The 12,194-nt window shown below is 35.8% G+C and overlaps 1 protein-coding gene across 8 annotated transcripts; it reads left to right on the top strand.

Moving 5' to 3' along the window:
• Positions 1-389: 389 nt before the first annotated feature.
• LOC121257546 lies at positions 390-10,099 on the top strand. 8 transcript variants are annotated; one of them, XM_041158588.1, is made up of 14 exons: positions 392-688; positions 910-1,068; positions 2,280-2,433; positions 2,542-2,647; positions 3,025-3,114; positions 4,102-4,215; positions 5,731-5,916; positions 6,653-6,775; positions 7,005-7,525; positions 8,093-8,192; positions 8,325-8,384; positions 9,063-9,155; positions 9,242-9,361; positions 9,463-10,099. In XM_041158588.1, the coding sequence occupies exons 3-14, from the start codon at positions 2,393-2,395 to the stop codon at positions 9,781-9,783; spliced, it is 1,875 nt and encodes a 624-aa protein (XP_041014522.1). In that variant the 5' UTR covers positions 392-688; positions 910-1,068; positions 2,280-2,392; the 3' UTR covers positions 9,784-10,099. The 8 variants fall into 8 exon arrangements, with proteins under 8 accessions (XP_041014575.1, XP_041014566.1, XP_041014522.1 ...); XM_041158641.1 differs by lacking the exon at positions 910-1,068 and having other exon boundaries at positions 390-688; positions 6,653-6,721; XM_041158632.1 differs by lacking the exon at positions 910-1,068 and having other exon boundaries at positions 391-688.
• Positions 10,100-12,194: the final 2,095 nt, after the last annotated feature.

Raw genomic sequence — 12,194 nt, 5'->3', positions numbered from 1 at the left:
ATTTATCTCAACTTATTTTTGAATCCAAACGATACCTAAACACTCAAATTATCCCCTGAGATGATCCTAGTCAGCTGCATTTATTTCAGAACAGAATTATGTCGGACTCAAAATACTCAGGCATGACTCAAAATCCCTCCCCAGATATTTACAATCGTTAAGTATTATATAATTTTTTTATTAAAAATGAGTAAATATTAAATATATATTAAAAAAATTAAAATTTTAATAATAAATTTCATTTTTAATTTAAAAAAATTATACCGTATTTATTCGCTTGACTAACATTATTACTAAAAAAAAGTCCAAAAGGCTGTAGAACAGTAAATGGCTTGGACAAAGTCAAACGTGAGAGAGCGTCTATTCCTCATTCGCCCGGGTTACTTTTCTGTCACACTACCGCGCCTTGTAGCGTTTGTTCATTCGGCCGCGATGGTCTGAGGTGTAATGTGTGGTTCACGCAGTTCTACGCAGATGCAGAAAGATTATCTCTTTCATCAAACAAGCAAAACAGGGTTTTCGAAATTTCAAACACCTATCTGAAGATATGGAGTCTTGTGTGTGTCTTCAGCTCCAAAGCGCGCCCTGTCTAAAAAGCATCACTCTTTGCTTCACTATGCCCCCCGTGCGCTAACGGACACAGAACTCTCTTTTATTTTAGTTTCTGTTGTTATTTACCCAAAGAAAGGTAACTGTTTTCCTTTTTAAAGTGTATATGTTGTTTGGAAGCAATTCTGGATTCGTGTGCCGCTGTCTTTTGTATTTGTTTTCTGCTGTTTGAAAATTGAAATCCCTCTTCTTGAGGCTTGTTAATAGATGCTCCCCTCAACTGCATCTTTGTCATTTCTCCCCTTATTTTGAATGCTCGAATTCAAAGTCGTGACACTATCCCGTTGACATTCTTTAAAGTTGGAACTTAGAAGTGCATATATTTGATTTGCATGAGAGAGAGAGAGAGAGAGAGAGAGAGAGAGAGAAGAGAAGCATTTTCAAGAAGCTGGGAGCTTCTTGTCAAGTTGTTTTCGTACGGAGAATATTTCAGCGCTTGATGTTCTTTGATCATCTAAGGTCTCTTTTTTCCTCTTTCTGATTTTCCCAGTTCTTTTACTCTTTAGTTCCACGCCTCTCGTAACCACAAAAGGAATTTTTCCTCTGTATAACTGGTTTTCTGTCAAAATGGGCTTTTAAATCAGGGACGTGTTAGCTTTCAAATCTCTCTTTCTCTCCGTGTTTCAATCTTTACGTTAGGTTTATGGGGTCTGCAACTCAGTTTTGATTCAGCCAAAATGTGGTGGAAATGGCCAAATGGATCTGTGTTGTTTTGTTTTCTGATATTTGTTTTTTGATTGGAGATTCAAAGTAGGTATCCATCACTGTTGATGGTTCGTTTGGGAAACAGGGACCACTAAGATCTGTCCTTTGGATTGTTTTGTTGCTTCTTATCTATGAGTAATTCACTTCATCATGTCCCACATGACTTAGACTGGTCACCACAAATCACTTCTGAAGCACTCAGATATCCCAAGCTTTCTCTCTGAGATTCTGTGGTGTGTGCAGCCTCACTTTATTTCTTTTAGGCCAACTATCATATTTATTTGCATTTTAAAATTTTCAAGCGTAAGAAAAGGAGGCAAAAGCAACAAGTTCCCATCCCTGATTCAACTTTTAAAGACCTTCCAAGGGTATTATTCTGAAATTCCGTCCTTTTACTACTCAACGAAACAACTTTTGACTTCCACTTCGGTAGGGAGGTATCCCCACCTTTACCTTTTCTTTTCCCATTTTCTTAGCATTTGAGTGCCCAATTAATGTGCAGAAAGCTCTTTTGCTCCTAATTTGGTCATTTCACCTTTTCCTTTGTGGAGACAATCATTTCCCCATAAGCTCTTGTTTATGCTTTTTTGCTCAGCTCTCAATTTCATGGAATGCAAAATGTAACCGGATAATAAATAATGCTCCTGCACAATATTATTCCTTTTTCTTCGTCTCTTTTTTTACATCTCTTAGGTTCGTTGGTCTTGTCTTAAATTGGATGTTGAAATTGATTGGTCTCACGAGTTGTGTTGGTAATATTTGTTTGGTTGTGTTGAAAATGACTGGTAGCTGTGCATTCATGAGTTTGTTTGTCCTTATTACATGTTCACAGGTGTCACAGTGTTTTCCCGCTAATTCTACAGCACACATGCCCAGTCATTCAAGTTATTCGAAGCTTGTTGTTTTAGATTTCCCATTCAAATTCCTAAGGGCCAGATGTTTGATGTTTTTAGGTGAATTTACAGGGTTTATGATGCTTGTTTGCACTTGGATATTATAGTTTCTGGTACCAAAAGCCACGGTTGCTCGGGGATTTCAGTTTGTGCTTTATGACAGAGATGCCAAACCCACTAATCACATGATGCCTACCTCGCCAATTGTGGAATCTGCCTTGACCCAGTAAGCATGCAGCAGTCTCATTGTTTGCTTAAAGACGGAATTCTGGGCTCTTTATTTTTGCTACTTTTGAATGCTTTATTTTTCCTCTTTCTGATTGCACTTTTACAGGAGCGATTATCTCTCGAAACCATCACATTCTGCCGAGAGTTGTTCTGATACAGAAATACATCTCGATAATGTGGATGAAATTCGTAGCCATAACTCGTCCTTAGAGGTGAGCACTGGTGGGGCTTTCTTTATAGGGGTTTATTGTCTTCAAGTTCTTGGCTACAACGTCAAGAGACTAGTTTTCTACGGAAGTGCTTACTATATGTGTTCCCTAATAGTAGGGATTAAATGGGGATAAATGCTTAATTGACATGGGAAAAAATGTTTCATTTCTTTTTCTTCTTTGCTTGATAATCCAATTAAATTCTCTTTGTAGCAGAATATAGTCACATCGTGAGCTTTAAGTTACTCTCGGCTTGAAATTAATGTTTCTTAAGATTCTCTCAAAACCTTTACAGGTGTCAATTATGATATCTAATTTTGTTGAAAAGGTTAAATTGTATATTAATTGCAAGGAAATATGGTTGTTTCTTTAATATTTAGGAGAGCAATCTTGGAGATGAGGCTGGAAGTTTTGGATCCTGCACTACAAGCAACAATGATTATGCTTCCAGGTTCCAGCTTGAACAGGATGTAAGCTTCGCTTCCCTTCCTTTAAGGTGCCATTTTGAGACATGCGCATATTGCTATGCCCTTTAATATGGGCTGGTGAATTTAATCTCCAGAAGTAGGAATCCAGTATAGATTTTGTAGTAGTGTTTCTGTCTGTGGGATTTATTCTCTGATATGAATAAAGTTCTTTTGAAAGGAACCACTTAGAGATATCCAGATTTGAAATTTCAATTTCACATAGGAGTGAATTAGTACCTAGGGTTAAATGGCCATCAACTGTTGTCTGATGGGGAGAGTGCCTTAGAGATAACTATTTCTATCAAGTTGTTCTGATGGATCATATGCAGCTGAACACTAAGTGGAGCTTGTCAACCACTTCCTTCTTTGGCCTGAAGGACTTCTGCACCATTTACATAGTTTTATATATTTATATACCCACTTACAAATTTCTTCCCAAGTATGAGGAGGGTCTCATTTCTTGGTTCCTGGCTTTTGTTTAGAAAGTGGAATGCGATGGGAGCATTTGATACTCTAAATGTGTGAAGGAGGGGTGGACTTAGAAGGTGGGAGTGTTCGAAGTCCTGCTTGGGCGATGCATACAACTTTGAAAATGGCTCTTGTTGTAGAGGTGGATATATAGCTGTATTAGTAGTTTGACAATAAGCTTTGTTGGTTCTGATATTTTTTCCTCTCTTAAAGAGAAATCATCTGGAAAAGTTAAGGCAGTTTTGTACACATTGCGGAAGGCATGGTGTTTTACTGCTTAAAGGAAATTGTTGGCTCAAAGCTTTAGCCAGTCAAAAGTATCTAAGTTATTAGATTAGGACTGGTATAGAATTAATTTGTCAGTCTTCAATAGTGTTAATGGAAAATTTACTCATCAATTCTATCACAAGGCTTTCATCATGTAGGAAGTATGATGTTGGAGCTAGTTATATTATATAGCTTTCATCAAAGGCAACTTTTCCATGCCTAACGCTCCCAAAAATGGGTGTGCCTTTGCAATAGGTACAAAGATTACAACAGCAGTTGCAAGAAGAGATGGAACTGCATGCTATCCTGGAAAAGGCTATTCAGAAGAATGCTTCGAAATTCTCAAGTCCATCACATCTCCCTCACCAGGTTTGTTACCTTTTATATTGTTCTTTTGGATTTTGTAAGTTATGTTTACAATTGAAGTGGCCTCACGAGAATCTTTGACAAAATGGTCATGAAATCAAAATTTTTGAAGTGTATTTCACATGTCCTCATACTTTTTTGTTGAGGCTATGAATGCATTATCATTTACCTTGTACGCGTTTGCTAAGACCTCTTCTTGTTCATTTAGGTTCAGTGTGTTTTTCTGTCTAAAGAAAAAGGGGGAATGTGGATAATTTTATCTATATTTCTTAATGGTTAACTTTTTTGACTCCCACTTCCTTTAATAAGGATATGAGTTGTTCAAGCTTCTTGGTTTTGTTACTGATATTGCTAGTTGTTTCTTTTCGTTGACACACTTTGGCATTTTGGGCGGGGTAATTCCTTGTTATTTCTTCTGATAAACTTAACTACTATGATTCATGATTGACAACTGTTCTTTGTGAGTACTCCAGGCCAATTAATTCGCACCCAAAATATTGTCATTTCTTTTATTGGCAAGCATCATGAAAGGATATTATGAGACAAGTGTGGCATGGAGACTGCCGAAAACTTCTTAGAGGCGGTTACATGCAATTTCTTACTTTAGAATTTCATTGTTTACCTACACGACTTGAAAGTTTAGATTTTTTTAATGGTAACTTGATAGTTCAGAAATAAGTAAATAAAGTTAAAAGGGTCTACAGGAACTTGAGAGGAACTTACTATCCCGTTTAACCTACTTCATAGGTTTCAAATAAGTCTAGATCATATTTTTGTGGATCTCTATATTTTCTTCCAAAGTTCTATCAGGTGGAACCAGTAAATCATGGGTCATGTAGTTTACTAGTTTTGCATTGGAGAAATTTCATTTTCACCCCTCCCCCACAAAACTACCATCCTTTTTTTTCAAATTGCACTTCAAACTATCACATCAAAACTCTAGGCTCCTTCCACACACGCAAGTTTTTTGTGCAAAATGTCTGAAATGCCCCTGGTTTTGAATAGATCTCAATGGTTTTTCAAGGGGCAGCTTGTGCAGCCACCCCCAGAGGTCGAAGACACATGGCCAACGTTGATCAGAGACCATGACCTTCACCCAAAATGGAGGGCATTTTCAACTTTTTACATGAAAAAAAAAAAAAAATCATGCGTGCTACACAAGTCTAGAGTTTTGTCTGATTTAATGAGGCAGTGCACATTGATGAAATGTGGTAAGTTTAGGGAACAAATTGAGGGTTTTGGTTGTTTGGGTTGAAATTTGAAAAAAAGGATAGTAGTAAGGGTGCAAAATGAATTTTTATCCTTTTGATATTTTGTTTTTTTAAAACTTGCTCTAAAATTTTAGCTAAGAGTTGAAATAATTAAAATATTTTTCTCAAATAACTTTAGCTTTTAGAGTTGCCAATTGTTTATCATGCTTGTATGTTCGTACTTCTTTCTTTTCTTTCTTTGTATATTCGTACCCCACTTGCACTTGGTTGTTTATCATGATAATGATGTTTTCTCATATTAGTATAGGCTCAAGAGCTCCTATCCAATATTTCATTGTTGGAGATCACGGTTTCAAAACTTGAACAAGAGATGGTCTCTTTGCATTTTCAACTTAGCCAAGAGAGAAATGAACGGAGGCTTGCAGAATATCGTATGAGGCATTCAACATCTCAGTCAATATCTCTTCACTCCTCTGACATTATGGATACTTCGGTATGTTATCTGCTTTAATTTTAATCCTACGCCTTCCCAGAGGGAACAATAATTATACCTTGAAAAAAAAATGAATTACTTTTCTTTTTCTTTTCAAATTCCCGTTTTGTTTCCTCCTCAAAGATATAAAGTATTGCTAGGCAGTAATATTGCATTGATGTGAAGTGGGTCATAAAAGTAACTCAGTTGGAGCCAGATTGTAGAATTTTTATTTTATTCACTTTCATTGCTTTTTCGAATATGTAAACTTGGAAAAATAAGAAAGTATAGGTGGCCCGATATGTTGGACAAGGTTTTGCGGAGCCAATTCTAATCAGTTCCATTCAATGGTTTGGCTGATTTACTATTTCACTCTTAAAAGCTTTGTTTCGCTCATTGGCTACTTGGAAAGTGCCAATTTTGGGTTCCAAAGATTATTTGAAAGCCTTTGCTGAATTTTCTCTCCATATTTGACTTATAAAAAAAAAATTCACTCCATATTTGAATGAGTTATAGATGGTCTTGTATTTGTTCCACTTCTATACCATGAGGGAACCTTAAACACGCATGGGCAGCTGATTACTTCATGCTTTGGAATGCTGAGATAGGATTTTAATCGCTATACTTTACTACTGCTGGTATAATCGTAATGGTTATATGAGATAACTCGCATCACCATATGTCTGATTAAACTTACACAAATTTGTATATGCTCAATTTTGTGAAATATGGTTAACTTGTTTTTTATATTGTCCAGAGTTCACCTTCTTTGAAAAAGGTTTCCGTTTCTGAAGTTGGTGATTCCTCCGAAGACAACTGCCAGGAGATGAGAGACCAATCATTAGAATCTACCGATAAATGTACAGAGTTGGTAATAGAGGTATCTGTCTTGTGCTCCTCTTACGATGAAGCTTTTTAGTTAACGGTAATGCGTTGGCTTTAGTTTCGTGTACTTTGAGAACTCAGTTCCACCGAAAGCAGATGAATTTACTATCTCTTGTTAAATTTGATCCATGTATTTCGTTTTAAGAAAGTGGAAATATTGAGTAAACCTTTAGTGTAATGGTCAACCATTAAGATGATTTTAACATCTGATACTTTTGTATCAGAATGCAGTGGACTCAATTCCACTCGGCCATGACAAGAAAATGTCTATGAAAATGGATTCCTACTCTTGTCAACCTCTAGAGTTCAGCAAGCTCCCTAGAGGGATGCCATCAAACGGCCTTTGGAACTACCCTAATCAATTATCTGAAGAGATGGTGAGATGTATGAAAAATATATTCATGTCTCTGGCAGATTCTACCATACCATCCAAAACATCTACATCAGAAAGCCACTGCTCACCTCTCTCACCACATGGAACATCTCCAAGCGGTCATCTTTCCAGTTCATCTTGGTGGTCATCGTCTGAAAGGTCAATGATTTCATCATGGTTGCAGAGCCCACAAATTGATATACAGAGTAACTCTGAGGTGGTGGCTTCAGACAATGCATGTGATCCCTACAGGGTGCGGAGAAAATTAAGTTGGGCTAATATTGGAAACTATGGACTAGCAACTGAAGTTTCTTGGATGTCAGTTGGGAAGAAGCAATTAGAATATGCCTCGGGGGCGCTGAGAAGGTTCAGGTATTCCATTTATTTCTTTTGGTTTGAATTTCCTTGGGTCTCTTGGGCAGATTATAATTACATGAGAATTCATGAATTCCAAAAATTTGTTCTTATGGAAATTAGGAGAAATGTTACAGACTCCTGAGGTAGAATAGTTGAGATTGTTTTTATTCTTTTATATTGGATGTTTGCTTGTTAATCTACTTCTGATCTTGTTTTCACGCAACTTCCCAAAAATTTTATGTTTGCTTTGGCTCCCCGACATTCAGCATTTCAAACTTCTTTTCTTGGTGAGCACATGTATTGATATAGAAGGTATACCCAAGGTATTGAAAGATTCCTGATGAATTTCCAAAGCTGTTTTATATGTGAAGATGAAATAACAAAGATGTGGTATTTTTATTCTGAAATGGCCTTGTTGCATGTATTTGTTTCTCTCTCTGATATTGCACATGGGTCAGACATGTATAACCATTTTAATACTCCGTGAATGTTTAAGTCTTGCATCTGAATGGCTGAATTGTTGTTTGGACCTGGAGCTGATCTCTTTCTCTGTGTGTGTGTGTGTGTATGTTTTGAGAGCAGAACACTTGTTGAGCAACTGGCGAAAGTGAATCCTATACGTTTGAGCTGTGATGAGAAGCTTGCTTTCTGGATCAACTTATATAATGCTCTGATTATGCATGTGGGTTGCTATATTTCTATTGTATGCGTAGTTTATAAAAGATACATTAGGCACTGCTAACACCGCAAAGCACTTCCAAAACCTAAGTTGATGGGTAAAATTTATTGTTCTCTTGTGGCTATCTATGAACAGGCGTACTTGGCATATGGAGTTCCAAGAAGTGACTTGAAGCTCTTCTCTTTGTTGCAAAAGGTTTGATTCTGACTAAGTAGTCTCTCATTTTGTTTGTGTATACCTAGTATTATCTCGTTAGACTAGGAGGCCAAGCACTTTGGAGAGTTCTCCAGTGCTTCTAGCAGCACTTGGCATTAAATAAAATTGGTGGATTTTGTCAAAAAGCTCAAAGTAGGCAGCGGTTGGGCCTGTTCAATGAGCATTTGTGGCTGAGTTGGATGGTCATAAGGTTCAGCAAAGATATTAGGATTAATTCTTAACCAGTTACTCTGAAAGATTAAGCTGATAGTGAATGACCAAACACTCCCTTCTCACGTGTATCCCCTTATGGCAATCCACATTGGGTCGCGCACTTGGTAATTGCATAGACAGACAGAAAAGCCTTTCTGTGTTTGTGTCATGATGTTAGAATCCAACTTAAATTCTTGACTTAGTATTGAATGAATGACTAAGCTAGCTGATCTTCATCAATAAAACCTTCAGATGCCTCATATCTCTTGTTGATGTTACGGTGGTTGCATGCAAAGGCCATCTTTAATTTGTGTCGTGATCTTTATCTCAAATTAATGACGGATAGATTCACCATCTTTTTGCATATGACTGTTACAAGGATAATTTCGTGGCTTGCAGTTAATGAATGTGTAATTTATGGCCTTTTCATGCTTGGAGCATATCCATTGATGTTTTTTATTCCAGGCAGCATACACTGTTGGGGGACATTCTTTCAGTGCAGCCGCAATTGAGTATGCGATTCTAAAAATGAAACCACCACTCCATCGGCCACAAATCGTATGACAATTTTAGTAATCTGGTTGAATTATTCTCTTTGTTTTACTTCATTACCTGATTAACGTTTATATGGAAACTATTATCAGGCTTTGCTTCTTGCCCTTCACAAGCTGAAGGTATCAGAGGAACAACGGAAATCTGCAGTTGATATATATGAACCACTTGTAGCTTTTGCTCTCAGCTGTGGAATGTACTCTTCACCTGCGGTAATCACACTTCCGAATAATGCGTGGAATGAGTTGCTTTATATTTAGTACTCCAATAATTTGATCTGCATTTTACATGACTTGGAGAATAACAAATGCAGGTAAGAATCTACACTGCTCAGAATGTGAGAGAAGAGCTTCAAGAAGCACAGCATGATTTCATTCGAGCTTCAGTTGGGGTTAGCAGCAAAGGGAGGCTGTTGGTCCCCAAAATGCTACACTGCTTTGCCAAAGCCTTTGTGGATGATGCAAATCTGGCTGTATGGATATTGCATTATCTTCCGCCGCATCAGGCCACCTTCGTTGAACAATGCATATCACAGAGAAGGCAAAGCCTTCTTGGTTCGCGCAACTGCGGCATTCTTCCGTTTGATTCACACTTCCGGTACCTATTCCTGCCTGACAAAATTCATCTTTGTTAATGTATGATAGGACTAAGTTTGCACCCAAATATACCAGGCTTACCTTGCCTGCCTTGCAAATCAATACGAGAATAATGTCTGGCTGTAAATGACACTAAAAGAAAATTTAGGTTGCAAGTCTAGTGTGAAGTGTAACCTCTCCTTGATAATATATACCAAGGATGGTGGCAGTTTTTGTCTTCTGCCTTGTAGACCAGGTCTATCCTTCTGGGGATGTTGTGTTGTACATTTTGTTCATGGACAAGCATGCAGGTGAATGCTTGTGCATTGCTTTAACCCAAAAAAATCAAATAAGGACTACATGTTTCCTGGACTGCTAATTGCTAAAAACTAACTTATTTGTTCATATTGCATAGTATCAGAATTGAGAAACTCTCGCATCTCGAATGATGTAAAACTACGACTGGTTTACGATGAAAGAATTATATTATACACTACACTCTCTTTCTACGCATCACAATGTGTTGATACGGTATTGCTTATTAATTAACCATTAAATTAGCTTCTATTTTATAAAAAAAAAAAAGATTTATTTACTTGTGAAAGTGGTAAATTATCAAACCAACATACCAATTTTAAAAACATTTGACATTTTGGGACGTGGCAATCATTTGGAGACTTTAAAGGAAGCATGAAAAATGGGACCAAGTTATAGCCGCAATGTTATCTGCATTTTCAAAAAATTCAACGAAATAATTAATGTGAGTGGAATGCTTGCTAGTTTTGAAAATAGCTGGCTTTGGATCAAACGTAGTACGTACGAACAAACAGGTTGCAATGCAGCTTCTGTTTCATAAATGTTTCTACTTTATGGATTAGACTGCCCTTTTTAACGACTCTCCTTTCAATTGACTCGATATCTTATCATCGTCGCAAGGACGTGGACTTACCACTTAAAACTGCCTCCTCAAAACTCAAACCTGCTGCCATTCAAGGTTTGTCATAAAAGGGTAAATTGGGTATTGACTCAGGGTTGCTATCAACTTTTTTTTTTTTCTAACAAACATATGTAATGTTGTGATTGGTTATAAGAATCTACATTAAAATCTTGAGATCGTTATTGAATGTAATTAATACGATTTCTTGATAGATATAATTGTGAGAAATGATATTTGTAGTTATAAAATGTGTAAATCTTATGTTATTTTTTATGGAAAAATAGATAAATTTAGAATCTATATAAAAAAAAATTATTTTTTTAATAGTGGATCATATTTTAATTTTTTTAAAAGAAAATACATTAACTTGATTGTATTTAATATTACTCATATATTATAGGGTTGGTTTACTTTTGTTCAGAGAGTACTCTTTTTGTTATATTTTACTAACATTAATTACTTAGATATATATAGTGATTGTATCAATTAATAAATGAAATTATTAAAGTATTTTCTCATTAATTTACCATGAATTAATGCTACTATATATATATAGAATAATTATATTTAAAAGTTTTTACACCACATCCATCTGCATGACATAATCTGATTTGAAAGATAAATTTTAAAATTTAAATCTTATAAATCATATTATGACATGTGAATGGTATATGATATAAACGTTTTCAAATAACATTGCTAATATATATATATATATATTAATTACCATTAATTATATTTCATTCTCGATATCGACATTGGTGTTGATGTATCCTTTAATAAACTAAGCCAGATTTTGAAGTCGTTAGTTGCTGTTAGGCGGTCAACCAGAATCATCATCGTCATGATAGATCAGCCATGCACCAAAAATCACGTCCAAAACCCAACCCTCCAAATCGACACTTAATTAATTAGCTAGCTCTACTTTTTACATGTATATATACTATATATATATAGAGAGAGAGAGAGAGAGAGCTGTTAGAAACGATGTCGTACAAGGAAAATGATATAATAACAACTATATCACAATTGGTTTACAACTAAGTATTAAATAATTATTTTTTTCTCGTACTTTAGACGGTAATTGCTAGGACAATCATTTTGAATTAAAGTAATAAGAAATAATTTCGTAGTATGTTGTTGATAAATTATAGAATAGTTGGTTATGTATCATTATCCGTATTACAAATGTTAGAAACGTGAAAATGACAAGTGGCGTATGCATGCAATTAATGTACGATTGGAGTAGCTGATCAACAACTTCAATTAATTTTGGATACAAATCAATACTGACTTCACCAGTTCCTAATTCCTCTAATTCAAACAATGAAAGATTCTTTGTAGGGTGAACTAACTCACACCTTATACATACGTAGTACTACTGCATGCGCACCTAATTCTGGATAACTAATCACGTCCTATTATTTCAAATGATCAGTTATTTGCAACCAATCAATAATGCTTGATACAGTTTTAGAGTGTCTAAATCTCATACACAAAATAAATTTTTATGTAAATCTCATATTTATTAAT

This window comes from Juglans microcarpa x Juglans regia, chromosome 1D (genome assembly GCF_004785595.1).
Source record: "Juglans microcarpa x Juglans regia isolate MS1-56 chromosome 1D, Jm3101_v1.0, whole genome shotgun sequence".
NCBI lineage: Eukaryota > Viridiplantae > Streptophyta > Magnoliopsida > Fagales > Juglandaceae > Juglans > Juglans microcarpa x Juglans regia.
Note: the sequence above shows the minus strand (reverse complement) of the source record. Positions and strands in the feature narration are given on the sequence as shown.